Source organism: Rhea americana, unplaced genomic scaffold (assembly GCF_003343005.1).
Source record: "Rhea americana isolate MKP2758 unplaced genomic scaffold, rheAme1 scaffold_36, whole genome shotgun sequence".
In the NCBI taxonomy this organism is placed as follows: domain Eukaryota; kingdom Metazoa; phylum Chordata; class Aves; order Rheiformes; family Rheidae; genus Rhea; species Rhea americana.
The window spans coordinates 688,414-705,362 of NW_028186490.1; the positions used below are offsets into that span (position 1 = coordinate 688,414).

Below are 16,949 nucleotides of genomic sequence, written 5' to 3' on the forward strand. Positions count from 1 at the left end.
AAAACTTAGGCTTCAGGTGTTAGTTTCCAAATGCAAATATCCTAATACCTACAATAACAAAGGACATGTATAATGTTTTGTCCCTTCAAGTAACTTACGAAGGAGAGTGTCTATATTTCTTCCCATTTTGCAGCAGAGAATACTGAAACAGAAATCTGGAATGACTCAATAAAGATTGAAGAGTAAATCAGAGATGAACCTTAAAAAGATATCTTAGCTCTCAGATTTGCATTCCATCTATAAGAACTTCCTCAATGGAGCCGAGAATCACAGATTCATAGTGTCTAAATTTGATTCCTTTTGTGAGATGAGGCAGATCCTTTGTAGCTCCTAGAGAATCTGCAAAAATGTCATTTTTCTTTAAGAGTTGGCCCAAATCTCTAAATCTCAATATCCTTAGACTCCACAGATATTTTAGAGAGAAGTCCAAATATTAATGTTTCTAGGAGATCCTATGTATTAATCAAAAGCAAAAAAACTCTCATTTTTGGATTGTGTAAGATTTGAAACTTGAACCCATCTCTGTACAAACTCTTTGTGACTGGATATATGGCTTTGAAGGGTCTTCAAAACATTAAGCATGGACTCCAATCCATCTGCATCATCAAATATTTTGGATTCCTTACCAAGGAAAGAATCCAAGCAGATATTAGAGACTAAAACATTTCCCAGTGTAGTGAGAATAGAGAACAAGTGTTTGGTCCAATAAAATTTCAAATAGCTAAAAACAACATACTACATTCATCTGCATATGTGTAAATGCACAGGAGATATTTAAGGGAAACCAGGCTCCTAATGTATTAACATCATTGGTTAATTGCAAACCACATTAGTTCAGACAAGACTAAAATGGATTCAAAAACTTCATTATGAACAAGAAAACTGAATCATTATAAGCAACTTCTTTATCAACCAGTTAACTGAGGCTTTTTGTGTCTCTCACATTCATACCCACACACCATTCTGCCAACAGAAAATAATTTAAATTGCATCTGTGATTTGCCAGCAGGACTCTTCACCTTCCAGTTTCACTAAGAAATGAGCAAATATCTTAGATACTATATAATAGCATTACACGTCCATTTTAACAGTGAACTGTCTTCCGGAGCATCTCAGCTGGAATCCATATTGTATGTTTTCCTTCACAGTACCCATCAGATGTTTAACATAAGCACCAAAACAGTTAATTTATAGTCTCACCAGGGATGGCTTGAGGCACAGGTTAAGTAGGCAAGTTTGTAAATTGTAGTATCAAAAGTAGTACCAACAGACCAAAAGCAGCTTCCCAAACAGGAAGCTTCTCTCTGTCCAGTGTGTGCAGCAGAGTCCAATGTTTCTCATACGCAAATGCTTTCATGCATATGCATATCTGCACACAGTTATAAGATTATCATTGCAGTAGATACTTCTTCACTGTCCCTGAAATACGAATGCAAAAGATTCTGGATTGTACTTGAAGTTTAAACGAATTTGCTAAGCACATGAGGAGGGTAAAGTGAAAGAACGATGGTGTTATTTCAGGTTGTAAATAAGGCGTGCTGACAAGATTGTCAAATTCTGTCCTTGCCTAGATATGGCAGTGCACCCAAGGCCAACCCTGAACGTATGTTACCAAGCTACATTTATTCTAAAAGATTACATTGAGGGACAGATCCAAAACCCACTGAAGCAAGCAACCATTTCTCCAATAGACTTCTGTGGCATTTTGGGTCTGGTCCTAATTCTGTGTTAATAGTCAAAACCAGAAGTGAATTATTTAAGAAATGTATTGATCTAAAAGTGGGGCAGGAGAAATCTCACTTTAACCATGTCTTTATGTGTAAGTCAGCATTGTAGGCATGTTAAGTAATCACTGCACATGCATGGCTAAACACAACTGATTAAGCACATAAGATCAAGCAGACTCCAGGACTGTAGCATTAGTCAAAGTCTAGTCAAAAAGCTAGAGAAGCACTGCAAAGCCAGAAAGGCATCACACAGTCAAGACAGCAAATCATTAGGATTTAAACTGCAGCAAATCATTAGGAGGCAGCATAATGCTCAGCAACTAGAAAAAACTCCAGGAAGAAAATAAACGGACAAGGCAGCATTTGTGCAGAATAGTATATATGGTCCTTGATTATTACCTTCAGAGATAGGACTAGGAGTAGACGCAGGAAACTGGTATGTAGGAGAATAAGGATTGTCTTCTGCAGCAGAGAAAAGCAGGGGATTTTGAGACTATCCACAGTGAAGTGGAGGTACTGTTTCATACCCCAATTTCCTATCACCATATGATTTTATTACCTACTTTAATCATACTACAGTAAATGGCATCATACTTTAAAATAGATTAATGGATTAGAAAAAAATATTTTATACATTATACAAGAAGGTATACTGGGGTAACTGAATTCCCAGTCAGCATAATAAAAACAGATAATGGAAATCTAGAACCTGAATCTAGTTAATACTATAGTGCTATAGTACAGTTAACTCAAAGCACAAGACAACAGATACTCTGACTAAGCTTCTGATACCTTCAGGTTTTTGCTGGATTTCAGGAAGTTCAGGAAATACATACGTAGGGCAATAAGGATTTTCTTCAGGAGTATCTAAGCAGAGGAACATGATTTGAAAAAAGAACAGAGAGTAAAGATTTAAAGGGGAAAAAGGACGAGACAAAAATCCATGCAAGCTGCAGAACAGTCCCTTCCTTGCTGATGTTACAGCATGACACGGCCCAGGTGCCTCCTTGCTCATTGCTGCCTTGCACTCCCGGACCTTGTGGGAGATCCTGGAAGCAGTGGGGACTGAACTCATTCTCCTGCCTGAAGTTCTCCTTCCTGAAGCGTGACCTCTAACTGAGCTGAAGAACCTCTGTTAGGGAGCACCGTGACCAGGAAACACTTTAACTCATTCTCATTCCATCCAATACAACGCAGTGCCTAAGTATGCACAAAGCTCATCATGACAGCTCCTGCAGCAGCAAATACAGCTCAAGTTTTGCATGCTCTATGTTTCATTTTATAAGCGCAGCTCTGAATAGCATTTGACTGTACATCAGGCTGTTTGGAGGGTTTCATTTGCTAATACTACTGCAGCCATTTCCCACATAGAAGAACATGAATATACCAGACCATCAGGTACAGAAGTGCCACGAAGTAGCGGATTCCCTGAGAATGCACCAATACAAAATTTACAAGTTTTCACCACAATTTTTGGCATTTAAAACAGAAAATTCAGGGTTTTGAAGAGTAGAGTTCTGATGCTGAACCCACCGAAATCAACGGGAATCTTTCTGCTAGTTTCAGTGAGCTTCAAATCAAGCTTTATTAAACAGGTATTAATGTCTTACAATGTAAATATTTTTCTTTTCTGCACAGAATAGTTTCAGTGATAACCTGCTATCATTCAAAAGTGGGAGGGAGGAGGATTTTTTTCTTTTTTTTACTTGCCAACACTGGAGTTCACAGAGACCTGTTTTCTCTAAATTCCATCGAATTTTTAGCAGCTTTCTGATTTCGCATCTCAAATAGTACTCCTGATTTCATGAAGGCGCTGCAGTTCACCTCACAGAACAACTAATATTTTTCTTTGAATTTTTAGAGATTTTAAACACAGTTGTTGAGTTCTGAGCTCCAGAGAAAACACTAGTTAATATATAAAATGCTGTTATTTAACATCCAGTACAATTCTTCATACGTATGAAACAAAATGTTATCAAGGTGATCTTTTAAAGTAAATTAAAAAAAAAAAATCTGTGTTACAGTACCTCTGTTTAGCTTGTGGATCTGTTTGAACATTGTCTTGTACCAGTCCTTCGATCTCTCTGTGTTCTATCAGAAAAATATGTACACACATAAATATTCCCAAATGTGAATTCTGCCAGCCTTTCAAGGTTTTTAGGAATCCCTCAACAATTATTACTTAATAACTATTTAAAATACGAGTAATTTCACTCAGATGCCTCATATTCAATGAAGCTACATGCTTGACTCAAGTTACTGTGTTAAGTTTTGCAGAAGCAGGTTCTAACATCTGTGATAACCTATGCAGAACTGTAGATTGTGTGGAAGGTGTGCATAGTAACTTATTGACGTATGAAGCACAATTTTATCCTAATTCCACATATCAAACTCCTGGGACGCTTGGAGTTGCAGCCACTGCTAAGACCACCCAGATCTGACCACCTAGCCTTGACCTGAATCTGTATGCTTACAGTTTTTTATTTATCAGTTTTAGGGTTTCAGACATGCTACCGACACAGACACTGAGGCACTAATTACACTGGCTAAATATAGATCTTTTTTCAGTTTTCTTTTTCAGAGACTTAGCAAACCTGATACTGCTCTGTTTTGTGGAAGAAAGGAAGCTGATTAAGTTTACAGTGGATTTAATTTGACTTGATTTTATTCATCTGAAAGCAGATACATTGCCTCATCTGGTCCTACATATTGATTCCCTCTATATTCAACAGAGAGTCAGAAACATTCAGTTTTCAAGTCACTTCAGGCACTAACGTTAAGAATGAGTGAATCATTCTTTTCCTTGTAAGTTCCTCAATCATAACTTAAATAAGTAGCTTAGAAGAAATATCCCCCTTTTAGATGGTTAGAATAATATGAGATAAACCTCTGTCTTAGCTGTTAGCAGTGAAACAGAAGAGCAGAAAACAAAATCCTCAAATATTATGACAAGAGAAACTCATTTTTTAAATTTTTTTCACGGGGGCAGTTCAAACAGATCATCAATGGGAAGGGTTTATAACAGAATACATGGGATTTAGAATTCTATCTTCTCCTAAATCTCTGCAGTCTCTGGAGCTTTAGTGAATTCCCTAAATCTAAAGGAAGGCAAAATCCAACTCGGGTTTTGTGCATCGACCACGTGCCTAGTGTTATCTTACCCTCAGTGGAATGCCAATATCATCGACAGAGGTATCAGCGATGTGCTGAGGGCTCTTGACAGTTCTACTCTTCTCCTCCATTGCTCTTTTCTCACTTGGAGCTGTCTCCTGAACTGGCTTGTCCTGCGTGACTGCTGAATCTGCTTTATCAGGAACTACTCTGTCCAGCACAGGATCTGGAAATGAAAATGGGAGATTCTTATCTTATCCCAGCATTTCCCCCATATCACCATACTCCACTCTTAAAAGGCAAAAATCTTGGCAAATATTTGATGAGACAGACTGTCACAGCTACTTGTGTTCAGTATCTGGATTGTAGGAAATCTACAGAGAAAATGTTTGATGGAGGCAAGAACAGGCTAGCATCCCTCAGGTAGCCTATTTCACAGGTCTCATGACAAGCTCAGCCATCGCTTAGGTGAAATAATAGCAGCAGATATTTGTTTGGGGATCTGTTCGTTTTTCTGCTCTTTTTGTACAATTAGTAACTCTACAATCTTATTCTTCATCAAAATTTCTCAGAGATATGCTCTCTGAGAGCTCCTTTCCTTCTGGCAATTGCTACCTAATGGAGGATCCTACAAGGTAGCAGGTCCTTATCGTTACAGCAGCTTGTGCTGACCTATCTGACTAGGATCCTGCTTCTTACAATTGGTACCCAACCCTTCTGATTTATCTCTGTGCCTTAACCAGTGGAACTGGCTATCTACAAGCTCCAGTGGTTAGTACGTGTATGGTCAGTCTTGCACAGCAAGTCTGCATTGAGTCAGCCACCACAAGATCACCAATTGGCAAGGATCCAAGGGAGCACAGGCTGCTCTGGAGAGCTGCAGCATGGCAACCTGTAGGCTATGCTGAGGACTTCTTCTATGTGGATTTTCTGGAGAGGAAACATCTGTGAGCTCACAGTCTGCCTCATCAAGGCTTTGCCACATCCTATCCTTGTTATATCACTGCATGCATTGAAGAGAGAGAGAGAGAGAAAGGAGATGTTTATCCACATGCACGTCACCATATTGCCCAAAGCCATTAAATGTGCAGATATCTGAAAGGGGCAGTTAGCAGAGGAAAGGCTCATGCATAACGAAGCATTGGTCTGTTGGTACCCAGAGCAAACACAATTCTGCCCTGCAGAACTCAGCATACAAAGGATTTCTGTTTGAGCAGTTGGTTTGAAATTACCATCAAACTCAAGTCTTTCTCCTCTTAAGAAAAAAAAAGAAATAACGTCTGGAAAGGGTCAAAATGGGACAAAACTTCAGTAAAATCCTTGCTTTTCCCTCCCCAGCAATGTAAGTGCACTGTCTTTTGTCTTTTTACATTCTTAGTGCACAGGGCTCTCCACATTTTGACAAAGTGTTTGGCTCACTTCTGTTACTGAAGTTCTTACTAAGCCTCTAGAAACAGAGCATAGAAGAACAAGTGAAACTAGACCATTCTTCCATGACCTTGAAGACCAAAGGGAAGTACGTTTTTGAATGTGAGAGGATATAAACTCTGAAAAAAGTCACAGCTTTTCTCCACTGATTATCTGAAATCAGTGTCACTGCTAATGATAGAAGTCCTGAGCTTCTGGACTAGAAAAGTCACGATTTTCTGCAGCCCAAGGAATTCACTGCCAGAGAAGGTCACTAAATCCATCTTTCACAGGAGTGTGTAATTAGAGACCACTCCATAGTCAAATGCTGTATTTGACTCAAATTTCAGAGTTCAGGTGAGATTTTCTCTTGGACTCCCTATGACTGGAAAAGTGGCTGTCTGTTGCCAGATGGACCTACGATGAAGACCTTCAGAATATCTGGACAGATAGAAATAGCAGGGTAGATATAATATGGTCTGATTTCCTACTGCCATGGCCATGATATAAGCAAAACTTTCAGTTTGATGATTCAGGAAAAAAAAAAAATCAGGCCTGTGTCAGCCACCTCCTAACCATAAAGTAATCTGCCATTATCGTTACATGAAGACCTGAGAGCTCTCTAGGATGATATAGCCATGATGAAAACCACCAGCTAGTTAAACATATTTTGAAGGGGTTTTCAAAAGTATTTTCTGGAGTGCACTTAGAACTGGTCAAAGGTGCTGGGCTGATGGCCTTGGAAACATAAAAAATCTGTCTGATAGCATGGGTAAAATTAGGCAAGATCCTCCCACACAGTGCTGCTGGACAAGCCTTCCCAAGTCCATAGGACTCAATCAAGAAAGCCAAGGAGCCTCTTTCAGTTTGGCTGCCCAACTGATACTGCAAATACAACACCTACTGCAAGGATATCTTTGCAAAGAAAGAAACTAAAGCAGACATCTTTCACCATAGATTTCTTATAAGACCCTACAGCTCACAGAAAAATGTCTAAACTTCACCCTGACTTCTGCCACATCACTCAAATGATTTCAGGAGAGTTAGTGGAGGTATATATCAGACTCTGAAGTATTTAAAATCACATGTAGAACCTGGTGCCTGATTGCACAGATAACCAGAGCGCATCAGGTAACAAGCTCTGTGGCTTCTGAACCATCTTTTCCCAAGAGCAGTGGCAATATGGAGTCACACAGCAGCAGAGTTTTATTGCTGTGATCAAAAGCATGGGGAAGAGGGGGCAGCCAGCACCTCTGCATGGTTGTTTTCATCTATTGAAACCTGTTCCTGACCAAGAATCGCTTGGGTTGGAGCAAAATACTCTGTGAAGAGCAGACAGGAGGGTTTCAGGCTATCTCTAATTTAGAGAACAAGAAAGTTCAAAATAATGAGGGAAAACACTTTGGGAAAGAGAAAACCAAGAAGAAACCTCTGTCCGGACTTGCAGGCAGGCATTAAACTCACAGCTGAGAGGTGTCTGCTCCTACACTAAGTACACTGAGGGAAGGAGAGAAATCTGTCTAAACTCCTATGCAGCCCAGTGTCATCCTAAGAGGGTCACAGCAGAGAGAAGGAATAGGCCAGTGTAGTAGCCAAAGGAACCTGGTGGAAGAAGTAAGAGCAGGTAGCATCTGACCTCAGGGCAGACTGTACTGAGCCTTGCTAGTCCAGGTCCCCTGTAGCAGAGCACAAAAGAGAAATATAGGCTTCCCTGTGTTTATATTTGTATTTTTTCAAGTGTCTAGGCACTCTCTGTGACTCTCTTCTCACCCTCCTCTTCCTTTTCCTCCTCAGGGTAATCACCAAAGAATACGGTAAACACTATATGACACTTGGCTCCTGTAGCACACCAGACTGGCCTGTGTTATTTAGGAGCGGGAGGGAGGAAAGAGGAACAACAAAACAACTTAATGTCCTTTAAAGTAGAGACTTTGCTGATCTATTGCAAGATCATATAACTGCCTGGGGAGAGAGGGCTGGCAGTGTATATGCTTATACATACAATGTTATCATGTATTTCTTGAGATCTGGCACAAGTATTCCTTTCTGGCCTTGGAATCATGTAAATACTGATTTTCTTTTCTTCCCTCCACCCCTTTGCCCCAAAGCAAGACTAACTTTCATGGCTGTAAAAAAACCATGAGAATATGCCCCAAGGGAATAAACCTAAAGGCCCAAAAGGCAGAATACAACTAAAGCAATCAAAATGTATGAAAATCTTATGATTTGGGAGGAACAGACTAGTAATTGAGAGGTTAGTTATATTAACATGCAGCATTTGGTAGCATTTGGAGAAAAGACTGAAATCAAACATTCAAGTTGTCCTGGACTGAGCCAGGACAAACACTTATTTGGAGAGCAGACTCATTCGTTTTGCAGCTCCTGAGAAGTGTGTTTGCTTAAGGTACCCCACAAGCTAACAGAGGAGCAGCTTTGCTCCGGAACAGGCAGCAGTTGGAGGGTAGCAGTCCTTTCACGTCATACCTGCCAGGCTACTAAGCCTTTTTTGCTGTTCTGTGATAAAGCAGGAAACAAAACAAAAAGAAATACAGAACAAATGGGTGAGACATAAACAGCAAGTGCTCTGGTGCTGCATTTCTGACAGGCAAGAAATATGCTGTGGACAGAACAGCAGCAGCTGCCAGAGAGAATCTGTTTTCAAATATCCTGCCAAAGTGACAACCCACAGTCCCTTCTCCACACAGAAGTACTGCTGAATAACACAATCTCATGACGCAGTGACCAATCCATTTGCAAAGAGCAACTATCTTACATCAGAGAGAAGGAAAAAAGCTAGACAGGAGACAGTTTAGAAACCAGTGGAGACTCAGTCCAAAAAACTCGACAAATAACTCTGTTACCATTAACATGAAGTACATCATTAAATGATAATGTTGTAGTATTCTGTAGAGATATAAGAAAGGCTCATGCCGGTGCTTGCTGAGTCTTAGCACATCCTACTGAGCTACAGATTCAGTGATTTGCCCACAGAAACAGTTAAGGGTTAAAGATACGATTTTCAGAATGGTCTCCTTATTTGAAGGGCTTTTATTATGGAGTTCCCAGATGGGAACATCTGCGAGATCTTCCAGGGTGTTTTGTCACCCTAAAATTGACAATCAAAACTGCTTTCTAAAGTGATGCCTAAATGACTTGCCAGCAGCACAGCTGGGAATGAACCAAGGACTCTTAGTTCGGTGCTTTATCTACTCCCTAGCAATTAATCCATTTATTTGAAGCATGAAAGCCATTTTAAAAGAACAAAACATTTTATTGACATACAAAATGTAGCCACTCTTGAAAGCTCATACAGTTAATGCAAAGATTTCAAAATTTTATGCATGTAATCACACCTGTTATATATTCATATTAAACCATGCCATGCAATGCCCATCCAGGACTGTGCTTTGAGGTGGCGCAGGACACCCATCTTCACTCAAGCAAGTGTGCAGTAGGTAAGAATCCCTTGGTTGTACACTGTTTGCTAGGACAACCAGACTTCACTATATACTGGTACTTGGTGAAGCAAGTCAGCAAAGGAAGCTGCTATTTCTCCTCATTAAGTGCAGCTCCTTCACCAGTACCTATGAATTTTGCTTTTTAGTCACAGCATTTCTGCTCTGCTAATCACCAATGGAAAGCTTCTCACATGCCTCACTAGGACAGATGTCAACATATGAGACAAACCTGTAAATGCAATGGGGGAAAGAAAGGGTTTGTACTGACTGCAGGGTTTACGCTTCTGAACCAACTATCAGGAGCACATGTGGTATATATAGGAGAAAGGGTAAGAATGAGAATGTCTCAGCCTTAGCCATCATCTTCACTGCAGGGAATTCTTCTGCTCAATCATTAATCTCCTGGCACAAACAGGTGATTCAAAGGGTCTGTGCTTGAGGAATCTTCCCTATTTCTTCTTCTTTCTCAGAAGACAGGATATAATAGATGAGTGGACTTTTCATGAACGAAATTATATTTTTCAGGTGAAGAGAAGGCACCTCTTTACTTATACCTCTGACTAGAAAAGAAAGCTGCTGATAGATGGAAACTGAAGCAGAGAAAGGTGCCTGCTATTTGTTTGTCCTGGCTGCCCAGGGTGAGCTTGTGACTAGCTGACTGAGCCTTTCATCCTTGATCTTGTGCCCTGGGACTGTAAACAAAGGCCAAAAGTTTGTAGGCTATTCAGAGTAGAGGCAGAGCAGAGGAAAATAACTGCTAGCAGCAGTAGAGGAATTATTGAAGATGCCTTGAGAATTCCCAGAGGAGCACTTGAAGACAGACTTGAAATCAATAGCAAAAGGAGAAGAGGAAGCAAAGTACACGTTTAGTGCAAAATTAAAATATCAAAAAGAAAATTAATTAAGATACCTATGGATGTGAAGGGAAGAAATTCCTACCATGGTGCTAGGAATGAGCAAGACAATCTGAAATGAGCTGTTTATAAGCATAAACCTTATCTAGCTGGTATAACTGAAATCTGACACAAATAATTCTGAAATCTCTCTTCATGACTTACTGAGGAAAGTCAAAGAAGCAAAAGAGGATATAGCGTAGAACTTATCACTCTGTGCTTTGAATGCCACTACCCATTTCTAAGTCTCTGATAACTCTAAAGATTTTACATGCTTATAGATTAATGTACTAGCAGATAAAGCACACGATGGGATAGTAGGTGATGTCTGGTACAACAGTTACTCCAGAAAGTAAGACAACCAGCTCTCAAATAGCAATCAATAATCCACTGAGGAGAAGGAAAGAAAACCACTTTATCCATCCAGAAGTTAAACTACTGGAGATCTCAGACTGCCAGAATTAAAATGACCTTGAAATTTCTATCTCAAAGGGTACTACATTGCACACAAGAGGATTTTTTTTTAAAACCTCATTTTGACATATAAAAAGGAATTGATTTCATAATAAAACTTTTTGAGCCATTTAGAGGAAGGTAGATCATTAGATCATAACCTATTAACAATTTTATGTGCCAGGAAACAAAGACAGTTTTGAATGGATAAAGCCCACAAATTGAAACCAAATATGAATCATGTCAACTAGAATTTTTTTTTAATCCAATCAAATCTAAACCATATACGTAGAAAAAAAAATATAAATCACCAACTTCATATTAGCCTGGAAAGCTGCAACACTAAAAAGATATATTCCCCAGGAAAACGATGGCAAATCAGCTGAACATGAATTCCTGATTCAGTATCACGGCCCAAAGATGTAATGTAATCCTTGGTGTATGAAGAGTGGAAAATGAGTATGAAAGAGAAGTTAAATTATTGCTAAACTTGTACTGATTTGATCAATATTGAAACTGAATGTTTGGTTCTAGCATCCATGCTTCGAGAATGACATTGTAAGATTGGAGAATTGGAGAAAGTACAGAGGAAGAGCCATAATAACTATTAAAGACCAGAAAACATGCCTTAGAATGAAATACTACACAAACTCAACCACGTTGCTCGCTATCCTGTGATCTATATTAACAAAAATGTAACAAGAGAAAGCTCTTCACTCTAGCAGGCTACAGTATCCTAAGTGCTAAAGGTCAAAGGCAAGGTATTTTCAGGCTAAAGCTAAGGCTCCAATTGTTAACTGTGAAAGTAATTAATCGATAGAAAATTTAACAAGAATTGTCCCAAAGCCAGTGTGTGTGGATTATCATATTAAACATAGGTTAATCATATTAATCATATTACCTTCTGCTCTTAAAATCTGCAGGGAGAAAATGTCCTTGTGTAGTAAATACATTGAAATGCTCCAGATTCAATGTAAAAGCCAGCAGAAAAAGTATCCCTCTCAAGAAAGACCACTAAAAGCTTTCAGATTAAAGGACTGACTCAGATAATATAAAAAGCTCTGGAATCCAGACATCCTCATGGAGAAGCACTTAGCAAAGTTGCTTCAGACACTGGCAGAAAGGAAGAGATACAACCCACTTACTAGCCATGAGTGCTACAATCAGCAGGGCTGCAGTGGGGTCACTATCTTTGGGGCCAGACAGAAGTACGTTTTACAAAGGCAATTAATAAAATACAAAAAGGTTCCAAAAGAATGGATCAATAAATGGTTGTAATTAGAACCACCAAAATAAGAGGAGTGCAGGCCCTGTCCCTATTTTGTGATTTTTTGAATTTCCTTTACAAAAGGTAAGTTGTGGCATTACAAGTTGATATCTGCCTGTCCTGGAGTTTCCCAAGCCCCTTGGAAATCAAGGCAAATCAGAGATGCATCTGTGTGGCCTTTTATAACCTACAGTATTAAGTGATGTATAACCATCGACCTGAGAGGTTGGGGGGGTAATGCGAACCATCAAGAGAACTAAGAAGGAAAAAGCAAAGTTTCCCTCTAATGTCAAAGACAAAGGGATGGTATATCCACTCAGAGGGAGCTGCTGTGAGGTAGAGAAAGTCTTAGATCAGTAAACAGGACAGTGCTCGAAGCCATTCATACACAGAACCAGAGGTGAAGAACTACTGCAGTGAAGGTGTGAGTTTTCACAGTTATGGATAGAGGAACCAACTGCCAAGCTGAAGACTACAGGCATATGGATGAGCTCCTGTCAGCTATGTTCTGGTGAGAATTCAGAGGTCAAATCTGTTCTGAAATAACTGTAAATACGGGCATTTTCACACTGCAGTAGCTAAGAAGTATCATACCCCTTTTACCAGTGAGGCAGAACCTACTTCGAGCTGACCTTGCTTCTCCTGACAGACAAGAGCACACTCCCTTGCCATCATTACAGAATAACTAATAGGTGATCAGCTGTCGTTTTGCAATAATTTATTCATATGTCCACAGACCAAATACAAACCTTTCAACCCCACAGAGGCCTCTGATCCACGGATTCTAATCAGAAAACGCAGACATTGTCCCATGCCTCCAATTACATAAGCATCATCGTTACTTGAGTGTTGTGTGCTTCAGCCGCTACACCTTCCTGAAGGTATCTTTGTTATCTCTTAGTAGTTTGGATTTAAGGAGCCCATGGCACACACATGCTCCAATTCCTTGAACAGCTTGCTCAGTGCAAGCCACAAAAATCTATTTGCAAGCCTCCTTACCTCGGTTGTGCTGCAACAGGACAATGGTGGGATTGACGATTGTGGTAGAGGGATAGGCAGAGGAAGGCTTGTTGATTGACGTGAAGGAGGTTGGATAGTCAGTGCCAGTGCTAGGCTGAGGCACTTCATTTAGCACAGGATGAGGGTCCTGAAAAGGAGAGTAAGGCATCATTATCAGCATGCAGGGCTGCTACATTGGGAAAATCTGGAAAAAGTCATTTTAAGCAGAATAAGAAACATAATCACAGCAGATTTTAGTAAAAAGGCATAAGCACAAATGTTACCCTGCTCCTTGTATGGACTCTGCTCCTTGTTAATGCAATTAGTTTGCTAAGGCAGGACTATAGTTCTTTCGTGTTCCTTTCTCAATTCCACCCCCCAAGAGGAGGCACTAAATTCACCTGCCAGACTCTATGGAGTAAACGTAGGGTGGCAGGAATGAGCTATTCTGGTTACGGGGAAAGACATGGACCTCCTTCCCCTGACACATACGCACACAACCACTATTTTTTTTTGTTGTTGTTTTAAAAGGATTCCTTTCACAGCAAGAAATCAAGACATGCAAAACTCATGCAATTCTAAGTGAAATACGATTACTGCACCTGATTTGGCAGGAAGAGCAGAGAAATAAGGTTAGCATCCTTACTCACAAGACATTAGACAGTGTGATGCCAACATGGTTAAAATAATGCAAAAAATAAATGGAGGATAAGTAGTAGGACTCTAGCAAGGAAGATGCACAACATGGCTTTGCTGCTGGAGCATGGATAGCAAGCAGCTCTTCTCTCCTAAGCATCTGGCTCTGTTATTTATTTATTTTTAACTCACCTCTGGTATCATCACAACTCTGTAGGAATAAAGGCTGTATCAGCAGGGTGACTTTAAAAACTAGTTCATATTTGAAAACCCTCAGGCCAGAAATATCAACTTTTTTTTTTTTTTTTGTAGGAAGGGGAAAAGATAAGGAAAGGACAGTGGCCTAAGACTGTGCGTGTCTATTTAGGCTGAGATATTTCAAAATTTCTTCAGGGATTTGGACACACAATTACCATCAAAGTTAATGGGGAATGAGCATTCAAACAGTGCGAGTGTGCAATAATGGCGTACCAGATTTTTGCACTCCTGCTAATCCACTGTGAAGACTGAGATGCTACAGGCCACTGATCTGTGAAATACAGCTGAGCATTCAGGGAGATTTTTATCATTAAAAAAAAAAAAAAAAAAAAAAGAAAGAAAAAAAAAAAAAAAAAAAAAAAAAAAAAAAAAAAAAAAAAAAAAAAAAAAGAAAAAAAAAAAAAAAAAAAAGAGGAAAGAAAAAAAAGGGGGGAATACACACAGAATATTGCTCAAGAAGAGCCCCTGTTCCTGACTTTTCTTGCCAAGTACAACCCAGTACCTTTTCACATCCATCTGTATCAGTGGAAAAGACTTAAAAGGATCAGAAACTCATATGCCCCAGAGCAAGGGCTGGCACCAGAACTCAGAGAGAAATCATGGTCAGAACTGGCCATAATCAGAACAAGCATCTACAGTCACTCCAGCCAAGAGCAGAAGTAAGGAAGAACAATTCTGCTCTGCTGGATAGAGGTGACCTTGCCCAAGGAGCATCTCATCAGGGCATGGATGTTCCATGATGAAATACCATGGTCTAATTAACAGTCTTCAGAAATAGAAGTCTCTAAAAGATGCAACCAGCCCCACTTCGCTGGCTGTCATAATATTTCAGAAAGTGGCCATTGAGAAAAGGACAGGGAGTTGGGAAAAGCCAGTAGTGTTGGGTTTGAGGTTCATTTGATGAACAGCATATAAAGAACCCATCAAAGAAGAGGGCTGTCAGGTCAGGACAGGTTCAGTAGTCCTGGCTAAGTCACTGAAGTGGGTGAACAGATACTTATTTTGATCATTATGGAAAACAGTTCTGTGATCAAATGCCTGAAATGAGCATGCCCTTAAAATAATCCTTTAAAACTGTCATGTCACCAAAACCAGGTACAACAAAACTTCCACTAGTCCTCCATGATTTGGATGCCTGCTGAATTTTTATGGACCATAGTCTCTAAAAAAAACCACTTCAGCTGCTCTCGGTAGTAAAAACCTTTGTTGATTCCAACAGGAGTAGAAAGAGGCCAACATTGAGAACTACAGAAAATTTCACCCTTGGTTATTTCTCTGTTTTCTATTTGCCTGTTACTAGACCACTGTAAGATCATCAAAAGACAAGAAGGTATCATCATGAGCAAAGGGTGATTTTGCAGAACTTCTGACCCTGCCATTACTAGCAATCCTGTAAAAGATCTGGTGGTTTTAAGACTTCTATTACAAGGAAGGTCAACTAATATTTGCTTCCTCTGCATCATTAACTCAAAGCTAACTTTCATCCTTGTCCCCCAGGACTTTTTTAAAAGGGTGATGAGCTTAGAGAATAGAAGCCTAACCCAGGAAAAACACAGTGAAATCCAGGTTAAACCTGTTGCAGTTCTTTTTGAAAATTTTGAAGAATTAAATCAGAGCCAGGCAATTGCAAACTGAAGGAACGCTCTCCCCCTAATTACTCCACGGTACCTCCATGCTTGCAGGAGTCTCAGGTCAGTAAGTGATATTAATGCTTGTAGGTCATTGGGTATTGGCAGCAATCTTACACTGATTTCAGCAGGCTTTTGCATAGAATCAATACGGTCCTGTGGCTTCAAGTGGAACACAAAGTCAGCCCTAACCTTTAGCTGCCCTGCTGTTGCTGCTTTAAAACGTTATTCAAACACAGTTGAAGGATGCTATTCAGAGAGCCTGAAGAGAAGAGCCAGGTGCAGCTATTCTGTTTATACAGAATTCATTATGCTGAGCAAATCCTGGTGAAGGCTCCAAAGACGTGTATCACCTAGCACAACAGGCACGGAGGAAGACAGCCGAATGTTGTGTGAGAGAAGTCAATAAAAAGGCCCAAGCTGCATAAGGCAGGCAACTCACATGCACTAGTACAGGACATAAACAAGGTTTCAGTTGTCATGCTGCTGGCAGGGAGTGAGTCAGCACTCCTCTCTCAAGTTTAGTACACCAAGGAGAAAGTCATTTTAATTTGGGAATACAGATTTAAGAAAAGAGTGAGGAGGGTACTTGGCAAGCTTACTGTATGTGAGATGACTCCAGTGATTTCAGGCTTCAAGCCCCTGTGCAAAGCCCCCGTGACTGGAGGGACAAGTGAAGGTGGCGATGAGAAGGATGGCAGTTTCGGGTAAACAGGGGGTAATGTGCCAGATACAGAGGGTGCTTGGTTATGGTGGGGACCCCTCTGGAGGTGTGGGGGAATGAAATCATCTAGAGTCGGAAAAGTCAAGGGTGAACCAGGAGAAGCAGTCTCGGGGAATACGGAGCCTTGCCCAAAAGGAACCAGAGGCGGTGGTGGAGTGCTGGAGCTGCCTTCTTGCTGTCTGTCTGGGTTAACCTGGAGAAGGGGGACTACTATAACCCCAGGCTGAGCAGTGGTGCTGGCAGTGGCATCCTGTAGGAAACAAGGTGTCGTTATGCAATGGGGGAGATGGGCTCTTGAGACTAACGCAGCCATACAGTGTCATGCAAGGATACACCCAAAACAATACGAAGCCCCAATAGATTTTCTTTCCTCAGGAAGACACCTTTC

At 40.3% G+C, this 16,949-nt stretch overlaps 1 protein-coding gene across 28 annotated transcripts in view; it reads right to left on the reverse strand.

The window, feature by feature from the left end:
• The window catches only part of SORBS1 (sorbin and SH3 domain containing 1), a 121,012-nt gene that overhangs the window by 41,440 nt on the left and 62,623 nt on the right, over positions 1 to 16,949 (reverse strand). For 22 of the 28 annotated variants that reach the window (XM_085312202.1, XM_085312201.1, XM_085312223.1 and 19 more), the window contains 7 exons: positions 16,440 to 16,811; positions 13,316 to 13,463; positions 8,730 to 8,759; positions 4,889 to 5,064; positions 3,755 to 3,818; positions 2,520 to 2,594; positions 2,127 to 2,189 (listed from right to left, as the gene is read on the reverse strand). In XM_085312202.1, coding sequence (XP_085168328.1) covers positions 2,127 to 2,189; positions 2,520 to 2,594; positions 3,755 to 3,818; positions 4,889 to 5,064; positions 8,730 to 8,759; positions 13,316 to 13,463; positions 16,440 to 16,811 — 928 coding nt within the window. The remainder of the gene's footprint in view (positions 1 to 2,126; positions 2,190 to 2,519; positions 2,595 to 3,754; positions 3,819 to 4,888; positions 5,065 to 8,729; positions 8,760 to 13,315; positions 13,464 to 16,439; positions 16,812 to 16,949) is intronic. The other 6 variants (XM_085312206.1, XM_085312217.1, XM_085312225.1 and 3 more) reach the window with 3 other exon arrangements.